The sequence below is a fragment of the Lagenorhynchus albirostris genome, chromosome 7 (genome assembly GCF_949774975.1).
Source record: "Lagenorhynchus albirostris chromosome 7, mLagAlb1.1, whole genome shotgun sequence".
Lineage (NCBI taxonomy): Eukaryota > Metazoa > Chordata > Mammalia > Artiodactyla > Delphinidae > Lagenorhynchus > Lagenorhynchus albirostris.
The window spans coordinates 106,209,864-106,229,630 of NC_083101.1; the positions used below are offsets into that span (position 1 = coordinate 106,209,864).

The window sequence follows — 19,767 nt, forward strand, 5'->3', positions numbered from 1 at the left end:
CATAAAAGCTTCAGCCCCATCGAGCACCCTCCTTGTCCGTGTCACATCTCTGTCCCAGGATCTCCTGCTGGCCCTTGCAAGTGCTGACGGCCACTGAGGGGTTGCAGGGGGCGGTATCTGTGGGTCCAGAGCCTCGAGCTCCTGTTGTCCCAGGGTCCTCCCTGGTACAGGAGGCGGGCAGCCTGTCCACCTCCTCCTTGGGGCTGAAGCTGAACCCCTGTGGGCAGTGGCAAACCCGCTCCCCACGCCACTGCAGTTGCGTGGTGCTGAGCTGCCAACACACGTGCCTCTGCTCAGCTCGGAAGAGATGCTGTTTTTTCTTTCGAGTGGTTTTATTTAAAAGCCATGCCAGTCACTTTATATCCTTTCTCCGAAGTTTTGATTGATGGCAATCTGGTCAGCCAGAAGCTGCCAATGGAATAAAACTGCTGACTTGGGCATCGGCATTGGCTGAGCTTATTAAACCTGCACGGGTGTGTGTGCAGTGTGTGTATGTGTGTGTGTGTGTGTGTGTGTGTGTGTGTGTGCACGCGCACACGCGCAGGATGGAAACATAGCACAGGATTCGATGGAGTTAGATCTGGAACGAACTGAAGGGCCCTCAGTTCAGAAGGGCAAAGTAGGAACCAAGGAGGGGCTGTGCCTGTATATGCTCCCTGCTGCCACTAGAGGGCAGAGTGCAGGCCAGCATCAGGGTCTCTTGGGTCCTGACAGGAGCCTTTTCCTCTCTAAAGGAGAGCTGGTGGGCCTGCGGGGCCGCAGTCTCAGGTTAATCTGTTAAAAGCCAAACCAAACCCTAATTTCCTGTGGGCTCAGTATCATAAACTGGATTTCAGTATCATAAACTGGATTTCAGTTCTAGGACACTAAGTTCTTACCATTAAAATCATTTAAAAAATGATCATAAAATAAAATGACACATGCTTACACTTTACAAATAATTACATAAAAACCGAACACTTAAGGTAAGGCTAATTTCTTTTGGTGGGTGGAGGAGACGGGGTTTGCTTGGATCAGACTTAATGAGGCTTTAAAAAATATGCATCTGACGAGGTTTGAACTCATCAGTTACCTTCTCCCTTCCTGGTGACTTTCTCACTGTCCACAGAGCCGTTTCTCATTGGGCCTTCAGACTGTCTTGAAAATGCTCATTGCCCATTGGACATGCCGCCGGCATGTTCCAGCGCCTTAAGAAGGCGAGGGTGGGCAGTTGCCGTGATGACTTTTTGTGTCCAAAGGTTCTGAATACAGGGCCCATGGATGGACTCCAAAGGGTCAGAGGATACTTTGAAATTATAAGCAAATATTTGATCGTGAGTTTATGTGAGAAGAATGTGCACAGTGTTTATCAGATCTTCGAGGGAATCCATGACCCGCCCCCCCCAAGATGTTAAGATCCACTATCATAAATTGGGGATTCTTTTTTATGATGATATATTTTCTAAAAAGAGAAGGTGTCCATAGGTCACTCCGTCTAACATGGGGGTTGAATGTATATATCTCACGTGCACTTGTATTCACATACATGTGAGGACACACTCACATGCAAATGTGTACATACATCCTCGCTCACACACATGTGTACACACACGTGTGCCAGTGTCTCTAGAGCCACCCCCTCACCCATCCCTGTCCTGCTCTGTAGAATTCCAGCTTAAGGTTCCTGGTGGGTTCATACTGACCTTCTATACCTCAGACACGTGTGTGGCAGGACAGGGCAGACTCAGCTCCCTGGGGTCTCACCCATCCTGTATTTCCAAATTCCAGGGACAGCATGTATGTGGGAAGGAGCATGAAATCCAGAGCCAGACAGATCTGGGTTCTTATCCCAGACCCACCACTAACTCTCCAGGCACATGAATTTGAGCGTGATTCTTAATCTCTTTGAGTTTCCTTGTGGGTGGAGTCAGAATAACTATTCCCCCACCCCTACGGGATTCCTAGCGTGATGAAATGAGAAAATGAAAGACAGGGCGTCCTAAGCTTGCGTCTGCCCCTTTGGAGGGCCCTGCAAGCCCCTCCTCTGACATCCATCAGAAAATCGATGTGGAGCCTAGCATTTAACATGCAAACTCTGCTTTCCTGACACTTGAAGTAGGTCTTCTGCCACCTTTTGGATTCAAATGATACTTGGAAAGTTTGTGGAATTCAGTATTTGGTGGTAGGGGTGCGGCATTTATCCCTCTGAGTGGCTGGGAGGCAGGCAATGCCAGGTCTCTATCAGGGGGCCTTAGAGGAGCTCTCTGATTGGCCCTCCATCTTTACAATGCAGTCATTGATAGGTGGCATCAGTTGAGGTGGGACAAGATAAAGAATAACCGAACCACATGTTTGCAGCAAGTCTTTTTACTGTTGAACTCCTTTTGCACTTCCTTGGAGGAGATTAACATCAAAACGGGGGGCAACTGATAAAAACAATCCAGGAAGGATCTGTGTAACTGTCATGGGGTGAGCTTGTCATGCAGCAAACAGTGTTATTTGACAGCTAAAAAAAAGCAATGACAGGCAACCCAGTGTCCATTGATGGATAAAGGGGTAAACAAAATGTGATGCATACATACAACGGAATACTATTCAGCCTTGAAGAGGAAGGAAATTCTGACACAGGCTACAACATGGAGGAACCTCAAGGACATTATGCTGAGTGAAAGAAGCCAGTCACAAAAGGACAAACACTGTGGGATCCCATTTCTGAGTACCTAAAATAGTCAGATTTACAGAGACAGAAAGTACAATGGTGGGTATGAGGGACGGTGGGGAGGGAGCAATGGGGAGTTGTTATTTAATGGGGACAGAGTTTTAGTTTTGCAAGATAAAAAGTTCTGGAGACTAGTCACACAGCAATGTGAATGTACAAAACACTACTGAACTGTATACCTGACAATGGTTAAGATGGAGAATTTGAAGTTATGTGTATTTTCCCACAATTTTAAAGAAAGTCAGCGAGGTGACCAAGAAATATGTCACATGTTTTGAGGTCCAGGGATGTGAGCAGGGTGGGGAGAGTATGATCCAAATACAAGTGTCTAGGTCTCTTGGATATTTTGAAATAGTGACCTGTCCCTCTCTAAGGGGAGGGTAGCTCCTTCGTCTGGCCACGGTGGTCTTGTAGCGGTGCTGGAAATAGTCAGGAGACAGGTTCTCGTCCTGTCATTGATGAGTGGCTCTGGACAAGCCTCCGCTCTGCCTGCGCTTTGGTGTCCTCCGCTGAGAAATTAGAGGATAATTCTCCCCTCTTCAGTCAGTGAAAGCCTCGCATGGACTACCGTGCGTGCGGAAGCCCTTTGGAGACACTGCAGTTCAGGACGAACACAAGGACTTGGGATTGAGGCTGCTTCTCTGCCTTGATACACTTCTCGCCCTACCTGTTGATGCTCCAGCATGGCCTGCACTGCTGTGGCCTCCAGGCAACCTTCAGTGTGGCCTCAGAGTCTGTCGTTTCCACGCAATACGCTTTGTATCCCTGGGCACCTGGAGAATCTCAGCGACGCTAACAGTGAGCTTCTTAGCGGGTTGCAGTAAGCGGAAAGGTCACGTGTTCATTAATTTTATTAAAAGAAAGGCTTCCTGCTGGCAGCCCTGGAAGGGTGAGTTGGGTCCAGGACACTCCCGCTGGCAGAACATCTGTAAGGGAACGGCCTGGCCACCTCCTCCACAGGCTGGGGCTGGAGACACCGCTTGGGAGCTGGGAGCTCTGCCCCAGCTTATTGACCCCCCACCTCTTTTTCCTGCTCCACAGAGATGGGCTGTGCAGCTGTAGAATTAGGGCGTGCCCGCGGGTGGAGATGAAGGCCTGCCTAAGGAGGGCAAGATGGTGGGCTCCTTTCCCCCAGGGTGGGCACTGATGGGAACGTAGGTCAGGACTGCCACGTAGTCAGAATGTGCCAGGATGCGCTGCGCCCTCTTGGACTGTCATCATAGCACATTTAGGGAAGTATCGTGCCCATTTTACAGATAGAAAAGCTGCTTCCGGGAAGAAAATGATAAGAGAATAAAGGCAGAGGAGGCTTCCTGGGACCATCTAAGAAAAGGGTGAGGTAAGAGTCTGTGAGAAAAGCATCTGACCAGTTCCACTAGGTGACCCTCCTACAAGAGATTCTGAACCAGGTGTCACACTGATGTGCGTTATTTCACGTTAGACCCCACTTACTTCCTTCTTAAAAATCAGCAAAAATAAAAATAAAAATGCAACAAACAAGGAGCGCTAGATAACTGTTTTGGCGTCAACAAGAGTGGAAGGTAGAAAAATGAGGGCTGGGCGTAGGGGGCGGTTAGGCCCAGTGGCTCTTCCTCGGGGGCTGGTCCCGGTGAGGGAACAGGCAGAGCAAGCGGATGTGCAGGACTGCCCTTCTGAGTGGCAGTGGGTGAACAGCCCTGGAGCCTGGAGTGACGAAGGATGAGTTGGGCCTGGGGGTTGACCAGCGAGAGAGCGTGTTTCCTGGAGGCATCTGACGGGGGTTTGAGCCATCCGGGGCGGGGGGGGGTCACTTTGACCTCACGCTCTGCACTCCGTTTCAAAGGTGGCTCTGTAGAGTCTGAAGGAAGAGCACAGAGTCTCCTTGGGCGACGTCAGCGCGGTCTGGAGGCAGGGCCCACTAGCCTGGGGTCCCCCAGGGGTTCATCCTGAGAGGTCGGCTGTGCTCGAGGCCAGAGTGTTTGCTGCAGCTGCTTTCAACTCTGTCTGCCATGCTTTTCCTGTGGGTTTTCCTGTGGGCAGCCCACCCTCATGGGCACAGCCTCCTCTTTATAAGATACCAGGAACCTCTGTGGGTGATGTGATTCATCATCTCTATAATCAGGAACGGCCTGTCATCGGTGTGGTCCCTGTCGTGGACGATGGGGGAGGCCACACGTGTTCTAGCTCTGCCGACACTCCCTTCCCTCCCACGCGAGTGGGCAGGTGAGCGCGAATGATGCGAGGATCGGGGTAGCCTTCCATCTGCCCTAATTCATGAAGGAAAAGTAAGTTACAAACAACGACGTAGCCATTATCAGTCACAAATTACTTACGACAGCCCCAGTAACTGACTGGGGACCTAGCGTACGGAGATGCTATAGGAGAAGGGTCTGGAGACTGAGGTGCACCCGTCAGCACCAGCACAGCTTGGGCATGAGGCCAGACTGACCACTGGACTTTGGGGGCCAGAGGGACCATCTATAACCCGGTCTTCATTGCCCACCACCCCCATCACCTCAGTCACCCCCGCCCCCAAAGAGTGAAAGGGCTTTTTCAGGAGCTGCAGGTGATGCTGAGGCCATCCTTCTGTGGAAGGTGATTGGCCCTCTCTCCACGGACACGGCCACTGCAACGCATGGTCTAAAGAGTAAACCCGCCCTGGGAAACTGGCCGAGAGTCTGTGACAAGGAAAGTGACGGACAGACTCAGCTTCCTGGTCCCCGAGCTCCTCCTCGCTGCCCCTTCCCAGGTCCCCAAGGAGGTGCTTTGGCTTGAGGCAGCAGCAGGGACCCAGGTGGAAACCCGAAGGTTAAGAAGAGCGCCAAGAGATCCCCAAGACTCGTTCACTCATTTCTTATATTGATGCCTTAAGCGCCGAGATGAGGTAGAGAAACACGACAGTCCATACTGTCAAGGAGCACGCGGTCCAGCACGTGTAATGCCAGAGGGGAGTGGAAGTGGATAATTGCGATGCGATGTCTCAAGCGCCATAAGGGGTGGCAGTGTCGTGGGAGCCTAGAAGATGGACTAACTTCAGCCCTAATGAATCAGGAAAGGTTTTATACAGGTGGGGACATTTGACCTGGGTCCTGAGAGGTGGGTAGGAGTTCGTGCCGTAGAGAAGAGGGAACATTCTAAGGAGGTCGTGTGCAAGGGAATGGAATGTTCAGGAAATATGTAGGGGTCAACACGACCCAAGAAAATAGTACACGGAGAGGGAAAGGAAAGAGCTAGAGAACGGGGAGGGAGTGAGGCTGAGGTGGGGTGGGACCCAGCAGGAAGAGGGAAGGGCCGGCAGATTCTCCCAGGGATCAGGGTTTAAGGAGGAGCTATTACCAGCAGCAAGCTCTCCCAGCAGCTCTAGGGTGTGTGTGTGTGTGTGTGTGTGTGTGTCCCTCCGGATGCAAGTGAAGAAGCAGAGGGCCGGGGCTCTGGGAAGGAGGGAAATAGAGACAAGATAGGGTTTTCGTTTTCCCACTTCCTCTGTTGTACATCTAGTTTCTTTTGGGCGCTTTTGTCCCCTTTCCCCAGTTTCAGAGCAAGGTTGAGGACAGCCCCGTGCTAAGTGAGGCCTCAGCCTGGACGCTGCTGGCCCAGTGCACGGGGGCGACGTCCACCGCAGAGCAGACGTGGCCAGAATGTCCCAGCCTAATGGGAGGTGCAAGAGGGCAGCGTGTGGGCCTGTCTCCTGCGGGTTTTCATCGCTTTTTATTCTCGGTTTTTCCTGCCATCTTGTGGTGGATTCTGGTACTGCAGCCCCCTCCCCACACCTCCCTTCCCGCTGCTCCCGGAAGGATGCTGCCCTGGGGTGGTCGTGGGCAGGGGTGGCTCGGAGCTGGCGTGAGAGGGGGAGGGTAGCAAGGCAATAGCGCCCACTGGCACCGGCCTCCCTACCTCGGGGAAAAGAAGCTTCTGGAGACGGCAGCTGCGGCCTCCAGGGCCTCGGGAAGGCCGTCCTTGTTTGTACCAGGAGGATGGCCATTTGTGAGGAAGACAGATGCGGGCAGGCGGGAGGGCGGCGAGTGGGGAGGAGGCCCGCGCAGAGGACTAGCCGGGAGGTCACTCCCGAGTCGAAGTCTGCCCACACAGTTAACCAGTCCCGGGTCCTCGTGCTCACGCAGGTTCTGGTTCCTGAAAACATTCCTGGCACTAAATGCCATGTTCGTCGCGGTTCATCACAGAAACAGAAAGTGTTGGAGATATTTTAAGCGGGGCGGGTTTCACAAAGGGAATTTGGTGCTTCCAGAATCATTTGAAAGGCTGGTGGAGTGAAGGTCAGGGAACAGCACCTCTGGGTTTCAGGAGGCCAAGAAGTTACAGAAGTGGCTAGAAATCATTGCGATGGCTTTGGTTGCCCACAGCACAGGGGTCAGAGCCCCAGGTCTGCCCTCTGCCAGTGCTCGTGCCCATCCCCACAGCTGCACCTGGCCGATAACAGCTTCTCCTCGGATTTACCCGCCAGCTGTCACGTGCCCTTCTCCCATCGGCGGGATCTCAACCGGGGCGCGGCAGGCGGTGGGATGTCAGAAATGCGTTTTCCCAGCTTGCAGCCAATGCAATAGCAGGGCGAGCCGAGGGTGTCAGGGGCCAAGACGCAGTATCGGACACAGACTTTTAAATATGGACGATAATAATAGCATCAATACTTCCTTCAGCCGGCTGCCGTGAGGCTGAAGTTAACCCAGAGCGTGGCATGTGGTAAACCCTCGATAATCGCTCGTTTACACAGAACTGCCAGAACTGAAGTCAGAATGGCTCGCCATTCTCCTGTCTAACCCTTGTAAGGGAACGGGCCGCCTCTGAGCTGCGGGGTCCAACCCGCCCGCCTTAGTCAGGATCCTTCCTTTACCCCTCCTGGGTCTGCCTGGCGTCAGATCCGCAGTCAGCCTCATTCTGGCGCAGAGGGCTGGGCGGACATTTAGGAAGAAGGTGAAGGTTCTCAGGGAAAATCAGGGACTCGTGCTGAGTATTAAATTGGATTCCCTGTGCTGTGCCGATTTGAGGACGTCATCTTAAATGGACCAACGATGGTCAGAGCCTGGTCAGTTCCATCATGAAAACACAAGTTGGGGCTCAGCCGCGCACCCCTGTCCAAAATGGAATCAGTGAACCTGGGTCGCGTCTCTGCTGCCTTGCGCTCAGATACCCCGAGCAGCCTGTACCAGGAAAGAAATAGGGCACAGCTGAAATCCAAAAGGGAAAGGAAACGGGCTAAGATCCATGGGGAACAATGACGAGTTCTTCATCCGTCTCCTGCCCCAAATAGCTCCGCTCTCCTCCCCCACTGGTGTTTACATGTGTTCCTTGCCTGGCGGCAGATGCCACCAGGCCTTAAACTGGGTCACAGAGGGTGGTGAGGGACCGACCAGGCCCTCAGGCCACGTCCTCCCCTGCCCTCACTCCCCAGAGGCTCCAGCCTGGAGCGGCAGAGCCCGGACCCCAGGTGGCCCCTGCCCTCCAGGCATCCTGGCGGGGTCCCTGCTGCCCAGAGCCACAGCCGGCGAGGGGGTCCTCTGTCCAGCCTGTGAGGGGGCAGAGGGGTCGGCGCTGGGTGCTGCTGCAGCCTCCCCGCCCCCTCCTGCCCCGCCATCCCCTCCCACCGCAGCCAGGCGCCAATCCCCTCAGGGACCCCAGCCTCCCCAGGGCAGCCGGGGAGCCACACGGCCCTGCTGCTTCCCCTGGAAACAGGGTGGCTTCACACAGACCCACAGGGCCCAAACCAGGGCTCCCGACACCCACGGGGGCAGAGGTGGTGTAGAGGGTAGAGCATAACTTACAGTCAGAACCAAACCCAATCAAACCCAACCCGGATTTCAGACCCCAGCGCCCTGGGGCACACGAAGGGGGATGGCTGCCCAGAATAACCCAGCAGGGAAGTGGCCGAGCCCGGGCCCCAAGGACCGCTGCGCCCGCCCAGCCACGTGTCTGCCCCTCCCATCCTGACCTCCTGGCCCTCCTCCTTCCCGGGATCCCTGCGCTTCGGGTCCTCATGGTGCCTTTCCCTCCACAGGTTCTGTCAGAGCACGGCTTTGGCCTGATCACCACTGACATCCGGGAGGGACAGACTTTCTACTACGCAGAGGATTACCACCAGCAGTACCTGAGCAAGATCCCCAACGGGTACTGCGGCCTCGGGGGCACCGGAGTGTCCTGCCCGCTGGGTATTAAAAAGTAAAAAGTAATTTCTCCCCACATGTTCAGTCCTTGAGGTCACAGCAAAAATGCTTCCAACAAATCGGGCAATTCTTTTGTGGTTCATTCACCATCAGGTGCTTTTTGAAGTGCACAAAGGCATTCATAAAAGTCTGCTTTATTGAGGTGTAATTTACATGAAGTGCAGTGGCAAGCTGATAACACGTAATTTATCTTCTAATAAGTTATGGTGGGAGGAGAGCTGTGAAATTTTTTGGCTCATTTGGTGTCTGAACGAGAATAATGAATAATCAGTGTTCACCCTTCTTGTGCCTGGGTGCCTGCCGCGGGAACCAAGCTGGGAGATCATTGGAGGGGATAGGGCGTCCTTTATCTGTCCCACCTCATGAGCCCTCCTGCCCTCCAGTGCCTTAAAATTCGCAAACATTTATAGCCACAATGAATCATTCACTGAAATACTTTGCCCAGCTGATCCTATACGTGTGTAAAGGGCTTTCTCTCTCTTTTCGGCCCTCCTCGTGGCAGAGAAGAGATGTGAGTTAGCTTGATGAATTTTAACGCTTTGCTCACAGCTATGAGAAGTGCTTGTTCTAATAAAAGTCTACAGTCTAATAATACAAACTGTCTGATATCTCATCTGTCTTTTACTTGTTTAGGTAGGATATTTCTAAGTATTGTAAGATAAACTTTAGAGCTCTCAAAGAGCTTGCGAGGGAAAAAGTCTTAAGAATCATTTTCCCCCAAACAGGAAATCTGATTGAAATCTTTAGAAAACAGGTACACCTCTAGCTTCTTGCAACTTTAGTAATAATAGCTGTTTTCAACATGCCAATTACAGCTGTCACATCAGGGGCTATTCTAGAGAGCAGACACATGGAATCCCTGCCCTAAAGAGTCTTTATATTCAAGACCAGGACCAGGGATGGGGGAAGTACACAATAAACAGGTAAACACATGAATAAGTAAGATAATTGCTGGTCCTGAGAAATGATAGGAAGATGGTGAATAGGGCAAGATGTTAAGTTGTGTCTGGGTGCTAGGAGTTGTGTTGAGAGCTGTGTTAGCCACGCTGGTTAGGGGAGGTGGTGAAGTGGTGAGGTCTGTAAGGTGGTGACACGTAACTTGAGAACTGAATGATCTGAATGATGCAAAGGAGAAACGGACACACGAGTTGGGAGAGGAGAGCGTAGCTCTGGGGGCAGGAGATGGACTAAGAAATAAGACATGGTTCCCCCTGGATATAGCCCATTTCCTTCTTTTCCCTCTTGGAATTCTGCTGTGCCCTAAACACCTCGAGAATACTTAAGTGGAGTAGCTATCCCTAATCCCTGTCAGCATCCCCACTGTGGTTGCTTGAAGGAAGAGCTTTCCAAATACAAGGACCAGGAAGTATAAATGGCCCAAGACGGGGGATTTTGTGGTGTTTGAGAAACAGAAAGGCCAGTGGGGCTGGAATAGTGTGAATGAGGAAGGTATTGTGGAGAAGTATCTCAGAGAGGTAGGAAGAGCCAGACCATGCAGAGTCTTCTAAGGACATGTTAATAGGATTAAAGAATTTTATTCTAATTTATCCCTTTGGTAACCGTTAACTTTGTTCTCAAAGTCTGTGAGTCTGTTTCTGTTTTGTAAATAAGTTCATTTGTGTCATATTTTAGATTCCACATATAAGTGATATCATATGGTATTTGTCTTTCTGATTTACTTCACTTAGTATGATAATTTCTAGGTCCATCTATGCTGTTGCAAATGGTATTATTTCATTTTTTTATGTCTGAGTAATATTTATATATATATACATACACACACACACACACACACCCCACATCTTCTTTATCTATTCACCAGTTGATGGACATTTAGGTTGCTTCCATGTCTTGGCTATTGTGAATAGTGCTGCTGTGAACATAGGGGTGCATGCATCTTATTAGATGCATGCACCCCTATTAGAAATTAGAGATTTCTCCAGACATATGCCCAGGAGTGGGATTGCAGGGTCATATGGTAGCTCTATTTTTAGTTTTTCGAGGAACCTCCATACTGTTCTCCATAGTGGCTGTATCAATTTACATTCCCACCAACAGTGTGGGAGGCTTCCCTTTTCTCCACACCCTCTCCAGCGTTTGTTATCTGTAAACTTTTTAATGATGGCCATTCTGACTGGTGTGAGGTGATACCTCACTGTAGTTTTGATTTGCATTTCTCTAAGAATTAGTGATGTTGAGCATCACTTCACGTGCCTGTTGGCCATCTGTATGTCTTCTTTGGAGAAATGTCTATTTAGGTCTTCTGCCTATTTTTTGATTGGACTGACAAGGGCGTAATTTCCAACATATACAAATAGCTCATACAACTCAATAACAACAACAGAAAAACCAATAAGCTGTGTGTTTCTTTCCCACCTCATCTCTAGGACATTTCTTCGTCAGTGATTTCCTGATCCTGAATCTCAGCATTGTTACTCATGGTCTCTGAGAGCCCAAAGCAGCATGTACTGAGGCTCTGAACCAGGTAGAAGCAAAGGAAGGTAAAGAACAAGGACCCTTCTAGAGATCAAGTCTGCAGGTCTCAGGGATGAGCTTACAAATGAAGGGGAAGCAAGGAGCTGTAATGTTTCTCATTGCAGGAGCAAAGGAAATGAAAGAAGCTGTGGAAGATACCTGCTTATGAGAGAGGGAAAGAATAGGCCTTCTGTTTCAGAGATCCTTGGCGTACCCCTCCCTGTGGAAAGATGCTCCACCCAAACTTTGGAGAGGCCTCAAGCTGAAGTTGGTGACCTGCCTGAGTCCCAGGGGAACCATAGGCCTTTGAGTGGGTCCCAGGTATATTTTAAGCACTCCTATAGGTATATGATTATTTCAGGCACAGCTATTCGTATAAGAATCCCTCCTCGCAACCTGCACCCCACCCTTGACCTTACCCCCCAGACTGAGAAGGACACTTGGTTGTGAGGCAATGCAGTGTTTAATCATGGGGATAATAGAAACATCACAAAATACAGTAACAAGATGGCCCAGGGTGATAGAAGCAAACTTTCCCTGGAGTCCGGTTCACGCTTGTAGGACCTTTTTGACAGCTTCGTCTCCTTCTCAATCCATGACAGATAACTAGACACCTTCGTGTATACTCCAGGTAGTTTCTTCCGGCCGCAGCCCACTCCCCAGCTGACAGTGCCCAGCTGGTACCATTTGCTTGTGTTGGTTTTTTTCTGGCAAACCAGAGGCCCCCCACTGTCACCCTAGGAAAGAAGAGTTGTTTGGGAGTGGAAGGGATGGTGGCAAGTTGCTCTTACAGCCTGTTGAGGGGTGGGCGCCTGGCGCGAGGCACAAAGCACTTCTGGTGTCATTGGAGGATGGGTGGATGTTTCTACCTTTGATGGGCTGTCCAACAACATGCCTATACTCCCAGCTCTGTGACTGTCAGAAAAGGGAGCGAACAGTTTGGTCAAAAGCAATGGTGATGAATGACAATTTGGTCAAAAAATAAATATCCATCATCATCATCATCCTGTGCCATGCATTCATTCTGATATACCAAGGAGTGCTTTTCTGATCCGTTCTGCCTCTAAGCACTTTTTTGTTTGTTCAGAATTCTTTCAATTTCCCCAGAAAGACCTCATTTTGCTCTTTCTGTGCTGTTTACGATAGCAAAAAGTAAAAACTGAAACCCAGAATCCATTATGCTTTATACTAGGTCATTGGTTGAAGACAGCAGGCGTACAGACTGTATATACAGAACACAAAAAGTACAAAAACTGGGTCAAAATGTTAGACTGTGGTTCAAAACATCAATTTTTAAACAATTTACACATTTTAAAGCATTACGGAAGAGATTGCCAAACAAGCACAGGTGGAGCAGACGTCATTGACATGAAAATGAAGGAATCCACTGCCTTTCATACCCCCAAACCTTTTGGACCATGTAAAATTTTCTATTAAAGAATAACGTATCTTCAAAAAAAAAAAAAGAAGAATGTATCTTCATCAAAAAATCGGAAAACTGGGGTATGGGAAAAGAACATGAAGAATGCCCATAGTTATATAAGTAAATTTACATATAAGCACACACACACGATTGTGTATAAGAAGAATTTTCAGGTAAGATACAGTTAACATTGCTTCTCTAGGGAGTGAACAGGAGAACAATTATAAGAGGTAAACTTCCTCTTCACTGTACACCCCTCTGTACCCCTGGAGTTTTCTTTACTGTGTACTGGTGAAATAAACCACATTTCTAATTTCAACCATGCAGAGGCAACTCTTTAGCCAAATGTAACTTTCCACATCCTCATGTATGCAAATACGTCATTATTATTTTACAGAAATAGAATCAGGCGGTACATAGTGTCTCACAGCTTACAAAGATCTATTTTTGAAAATATTAAGTAACACATAGAAGAGTCAGAAAGAAGCACTATTTAATGATACGCCAAAAATACAAAACAAACAACAGTGCCCCCCAAATAGGGTGTGGGTTTATTTGGTTTTTTTAAACCAGATTGTTATCATGAGCAAATTGCTGTGCCCATCAGCTTCCTTTGAACCAAACTGTTCTTCATCCAGTTCTTTGAAGTCATTGGAAATTCCCATGACCTTTCTTTAAAATGAAGAATGACACTCGCTTCTCTAGGGATGATGAGATCTACGTGAAAGACGTACAGTTAAGAATTTAAATTTCTGGAGCCAAACAGACCTTGGTTCAGATCCCAGGGTGAATACGTGGTTGAGAGAATGTGAAATTTTTCTTCAGCGTTTTGAGGCTCATTTTTAGGCTGGTGGTGATTGTACCTCTCCCGCAGGACCACGGTGTGAAGGTAAGCACATGACACCTATAAAACACTATGCCTGGCCCTAATACATAGCAAGCCTGTTCTCCCTGGCGGCTCCCACCATTTTTGCGGTGGATGAACGAGGCACATCTGGGCGGGGCCGTGCTGGGCTGCTGGCTTTGGAGCCCGGTTTCTACTGGAACCCAAAAGATGGCTCTCACCCCTGAAGTCAGCGTGCCTTGGTTGGAACTCGGTGTCTGTCATTGACCTTGCTGGTGTGTCTTCTGCAAGGCTGTCCGCTTTCCTGGTCCTCCTTTTCCCATCTAAAATAGGCCTGCTTCCTAGAGCTAGTTTGATGTATTTGTGGAAGCAGTTTGTATGCTCTTGAGCACTGAACAGATGTAAGAGATGATGATGGAGAAAACAATATTCGTAGTGTTTACTGTGACCCTCCTCTGCACTATGCTCCTCTGAATGCTTTTGTGTATTGACTCATTTTATCTTCACAGCAGTCCTAGGAGGACTCTTAGTAGTCCTATTTTACAGATGGGGAAATCTGAAAAGGCACAGGCACAGAGGGGACTCCAGGCGGTGAGTAGAGGAGCTGGGAGGGAAGCTAAGGGAGCCTGCAGCCCTAACCACTGGACTGCACAGCCTGCCTTTGGTTACAGAGCATCCCTCCCAAATTCATGCCCACCTGGAACCTCAGAATGTGACCTTACTTGGAAATACGATCTGTGCAGATGTAATTAGTTCCATTAAGATGAAGTCCTATGGGATTAGCATGGGCCCTACTCCAATAACTGGTATTCCTATCAGAAGAGAGCAGAGGAGACACACGCATACAGGAGGGAAGGCCTGTGAAGATGGAGGTACAGACCGGAGGGCTGCACCTACAGGCTAAGGAACGCCCAGGGTCGCCCGCAACCACCAGAAGCCAGAAAAGGCAAGGAAGGATCCTCCCCTAGACCCTCCAGAGGGAGCATAGCCCTGCCGATGCCTTGATTTGGGACTTCTGGCCTCTGGGAGAGAGCACGTTTCTGTTGTTTTTTTTGTATTTTTGTGTGGTACGCGGGCCTCTCACTGTTGTGGCCTCTCCCGTTGCGGAGCACAGGCTCCAGATGCTCAGGCTCAGCGGCCATGGCTCACGCGCCCAGCCACTCCGCGGCATGTAGGATCTTCCGGGACCGGGGCACAAACCCGTGTCCCCTGCATCGGCAGGCGGACTCTCAACCACTGCGCCACCAGGGAAGCCCACATTTCTGTTATTTTAATCCGCCTCCTATCCAGAGGAGAAAGAAGGCAGCCAGGTAGCCTGGCACTGCTGGCCAGCTTTCTGGGTCAGCCCCTATCCAGACCATGGAGAAGCTATGTTACCTTGCAGGTGTCCTTCCCACCTTGAAGGTCCCCGGCGCACAGCATGCTCGTCGTGAGCAGAGGCGTCATGGGGAAGCATGTTTCCCAGTCGATCAGCTGGATGTTGACTTTCCAGAGCACTGTTTCCATACTTCGCTTAGGAACTGACCCAAAGAAGCAGCAGATGGGGAAAGAACCCTGAGCTCAGCGTGGTCCCTTTGGAGGACCCACCCACATCATGTCTTTTCACCTCAACAACAAGGGAACTGCTCTGTGGCCCCGGCAATGACCCAGATTTGGACTGGGTGAGGAGGGGGTAGGAGGGGTGTCCGGGAGACTCTTGAGCCCACCCTCTCTGAATCAAGAGCTCCTAGGACTGGGTCTCTACTGGATTTCAGCCTCAGTGAACCATTTTCTCACCCTGCCAAGGGTGCCAGGTTCCAGCAAGGGTCCTAAAAAGGAGTTTCATTCAAATCCATGAGGATGTAAAGAGAACCCACGATGACAAGTTCTGTCCTGGGACCCACGGCACAAAAAGATGGGCTTGAAGCTTGTGTCGGGGTCCTTGAGGAGTTCACTGCCTGTGGGCTCTAGCTGAGCCCAACTCCTAGAATGTCCACTTTCGAAGATGGGGATGTGTTCCTCTTTGTATGTTGCTGAATCCCCGGAGCCTGCAACACTGCCTGAATCATAGAGGAGTTTCAAAGAAAATGAGGTAAATGAAGCATGGGGAACTCTAAGTTAAGAAGGTGGCCTTGTTTGCGAAGCTATTGAAAAGCTTCTAAGGGCAATTCCCAAGGAGGAATCTAACACAGCTCTGAGTTTTGGGACCACGTGGGAATCCACGTAGAGCCATTTGGGTGCCTCCTTGGAAGAGCAGTACTGAGTGGAATATGATCTTTCCTGCTCTGTTGATTATGGCGAAAGTCACATTCACCAAGAAGGAAGACAAAAGGACCCCATTTTGTGGGTTGGCTGGGCAAACTGGCAGGAGTAGGTTACAGGTTAACTCTAGAAGGACAAATTTACATTCGGTTTATCCCCTCCTCCTTGGCCTGGACCTGTGGGTTTCAGAGATTTTAGCCACAGAGCCCTTTATCACAGGGGGCAGAACTCGCACCATCAATTGGAACGGAGCTGCTCTGGCTGACATTGGCGTGGATTCCCAGAGCCCAGCCCCTTTTCCCATTGGTATGTCCCTCCACATTCCTCCAAGCCACCCTGAAGCCTCTGAACACCTCTGCCTGGGTTTTCCCTGAGGCCCTGTTTAGGGTTCCTGTTTCACAACATGGACCTAAAACTTGCTACGTGCGCTCAGGGAGGATGGCTCCCATGTGGACTGAGCAGAAGGGTCATCATGGGACCTTAGTTGAGAACCGGAAGCGCCCAGGTCCACGAGGCTGACCTCCTGAGGCCAGCAGAGCCTCCAGACTTTGCTTCTCATTGCAAACCTCAGCCAAGGTGCCACCCCACCTCCCCGTTGGGCTATAGTAACTTACTAGTAGTGCCCCATCCAGTCTCCCAGCAGTTTCTCCATCTCTCTGTGTCAGTGACTTCTGAAAGGCAGATGGGTACCTTCTTGACACCCAAGTTCGGTGGGGATTTGAGCAACAGCAAAGCAATGTCATTAATGTAGAACCAGCTGTCAAAATAATAGTGAATAATTAGCTTGTCCACTTTTATCTTTGTCAGGTTTTCGGTGTCAAGATTTCCTTTACCATGTACGACCTCCAAGGTAGATCTTATTCCAAAACAAAAGAAAGAGAAAATAGGTAAGTGGTGGGAGGGTGAAAGGTGAGCCTTAGGAGAAAATACCCGCACTCGTGTGAGACTGTGATCCTGAGAGCATCTGCGGCTCTGCACCTGACACGGAGCCAGGGGGGAGGAGCCTGACCTGAGTGCCTAGCCTGCCCTCTGGCCAGCCAGCTCTTGCCCTGACAGCTCTTTGCTTGGGCAAATTCACTTGTAAATTTCATCAACAAATGTCTGGGAAGCCATACTATGGCATAAGTAATTGAGGGACTTGATTTGCAAGAAAAGCTGACTGGCGATATCACAGACACCTTGAAAGTTTTGCAAAAATATCTTGTACACTGGGACTCAGCACCTTCTGCCATGCAGCCGGGCCTGGCACCCTGCCCTCAGGGCCTAATCCTTCTATGATTTCCCCAACTCCGTGATCTCTGTCAGCCCACTCTCTCCCTGAGTGAGAGCAAATGCTTAGGAAGGGACTCTAGGAGTTTGGACCGGGACTACACGCACCTGGCAAAATGCTGAGAAGCCCAAGGAACATTTGCTCTGCAATGTAGGTCCCACACAGCAAGCCATGCAACACCCTAGGAGGAGAACGGTTTCTTTCCACCTGCAAAGTGTGATATTTAACACAGGTGTCTCCCTCCTGGTATTTTGTTTTATGGCTGATGAACGTGAATAATAGGCATGTCGGGGCAAATATTCTACCACACTGGTATGAAAAAAAAATTCTATCTGCAACACTTACTTATTTTTGTTTTTGAAGCAATGGGCTGCAGTTAGAATCCACCACACACTGAGGATCGATCCTCCACAGAGATGATTCCCACTGTCAAGGATACGCGTCTGCCATGGGAAATCTACACCGTCTGCAGGCACCCCGCCTATGATATCCAAAGCTTCTGACTTCTCAGAACTGTTTATTCTTTGGCCACATTTCACTAAGAGCAGAAAGAAGGAAGAGGGAGGAGAGACCCAGCGCCCAACAGTCAAGGTTGGTTGGCTTGGAAGACACTTAAGTATGATGCCCCTTTCTCACCCCCCAGCACACAGACAGCAGTGACTCAGCCAGTTTACTACCAGGTGGGAGAGCCGTCAAACAAAAACAATACCCTACACACCTACCAAGGGCACCACAATTACGAGATTGTGCTTTTGGGTGCCTTCACCGTAGCTGTGCTTCTTGGAAGGGTCTTCTGGAAGGGTCTCCGTCTGAGGGCCTGTGAGGAAGGGCACACAGCCACAAGCCCTGGGGCCGGATCTTGCTCTTGCACCCTAGTGGGGAAGCCCAAGGGAAATTGACCAGCCCCTCCTTTCCCAGCTGATTCCTGCATTTTCTGTTGTGATTTCTGCACACCACCGTGTTTCACCCAATTTTAATTCTAAAGATCATCCCAGTTGCACCTTGAGAGAAATTAAAATTTTGGCATTTCCTATGTGATAGGATTGTTTTGACAGCTTCTAGTGGGTTTCCAACATCATTTGAGTAATGGGAAACAATACACATCATAAAATCTAAAATGTTGAATGCTTACTACTTGCCAGGCACCATTCTGTTCTGTCTAAATTAATTAATTCTCATAAAAACCTCACAAGATAGTTGAAATTATCATCATCTCATTTTAAAGGGTAGACAACAAAGGCAAGTTTAAGGTTAGGACAACTGGCCAAGACCAGCAGCTAATAAATGACTAAGCTAAGATTTGAACCTAGGCAGTCTGTCTCTGGAGTCTGTTCTCATAACCACTGGGCAAACTGCCTAAGTGTTAACCATACGTATACCTGGGGAGAAAAGTCCATGACATTCATAATATTTCACAGAAGAGTCTAATTTGAGAGGTATATCTATTCAAACCGTCTCTACGGCACACACGGTACCATCACCACACACCATATAGCCAACAACCTCATCACCACACAGCCTCGCCACCATGTATGTCCCCACCACACGTCACCATCAATCACACCACTCAGCACTACACGTTTTACCGCCGCCATTGCACATCGGCACCACCACCAGTCACCACCACTGCTGCCTCTCATCTCTGCCTTTGGGTTTCTCTCCTCCGACTTCCCGGGCCCTTCAGCTCCCCGGAAGTGCTCTGCTTCTTCCCATCTCGGGGCTCTTCCCCATGCTCCTGCCAGAAAGACAGGCTCCTCCCTCATCTGTCTTGCTCCTCTTTGCCTGTGTAACTCCTGTGTATCCCTCAAATCTTAGCTCCTTCCTTGCCTTTTAAGATTACACCAGCTACCCTCAGTATAACTTCCTTACTCAACACCCCACCTTCCCTTCAGGACACTAGCAACAGTGCTGAAGCATTTGTGAAACTGTTAAAGTCTACTTCCCCCATTAAACTGTAATCTCTGTGAGGGGTTCCCATTGCTCCTGTCAAGGAACACCACACATTGTAAGGAACCTGCAGCCCAATCTCAGATGAAAAGTTTGAATTTTCAGAGCCAACAAGGGAATCTTGGACTTAATATACAAGAAAACAATGCTGGATCTCTGGAAAATTTTTAAATACTTAATTAAAATAATAGTCTATGAATATTTAAACAGAATTACCAGTGATTAGTAGTCAAATTGGCTTAATAATTTAAAAGCCCCATATATTAATCTTTTGCTCCATAATGAGAGCCACTTATGAGCACCTACCGTGAGTCAGCCTCTGTACTGTGTGTGTGAGAGACACTTAATAATGCCAGCAAACCTCTGAGCTGTGGTTTATTATCCCCATTTCACAGACGAAGAAACAGTCTTGGAGAGATCACGTGATTGCTGAAGACCATTCAGCTTACAAGAGACAGATGGGCATCTTTCGGGCAGGTATGTCCGGTTCTAAAGCCCAGTTGTTTATTCATCTTGCTCGTAGCTTGCATGGTATGTCTATATTTCGGCAAATCATCCACTCAATTCTTTGAGAATCTTATTTGGCTAAAATGTTGGTATGCGGTTTGGATGATTTCTCTCTAAGGCGAACATCAAACTGTCTGAGATATTACATCTAAAGCCTTGATCACTGACTGTATCCCGGAAGGGAGGCTTTCTGAGTGAGGTGGGAAG

General features: G+C 49.4%; 2 protein-coding genes across 3 annotated transcripts in view; both read left to right on the forward strand.

The window, feature by feature from the left end:
* MSRA (methionine sulfoxide reductase A) overlaps positions 1-9,451 on the forward strand; it is a 374,255-nt gene extending 364,804 nt beyond the window's left edge. For both annotated transcript variants that reach the window (XM_060153611.1, XM_060153612.1), the window contains one exon: positions 8,688-9,451. In XM_060153611.1, the coding sequence (XP_060009594.1) occupies positions 8,688-8,852 (165 nt within the window). In that variant the 3' untranslated portion in view covers positions 8,853-9,451. The remainder of the gene's footprint in view (positions 1-8,687) is intronic.
* A 1,789-nt stretch (positions 9,452-11,240) lies between these two features.
* The window catches only part of PRSS55 (serine protease 55), a 60,005-nt gene continuing 51,478 nt past the window's right edge, over positions 11,241-19,767 (forward strand). Inside the window, exons 1-6 of the mRNA XM_060155781.1 lie at positions 11,241-11,354; positions 11,454-11,649; positions 13,457-15,666; positions 16,644-16,723; positions 17,470-17,697; positions 19,449-19,530. Coding sequence (XP_060011764.1) covers positions 17,590-17,697; positions 19,449-19,530 — 190 coding nt within the window. The 5' untranslated portion in view covers positions 11,241-11,354; positions 11,454-11,649; positions 13,457-15,666; positions 16,644-16,723; positions 17,470-17,589. The remainder of the gene's footprint in view (positions 11,355-11,453; positions 11,650-13,456; positions 15,667-16,643; positions 16,724-17,469; positions 17,698-19,448; positions 19,531-19,767) is intronic.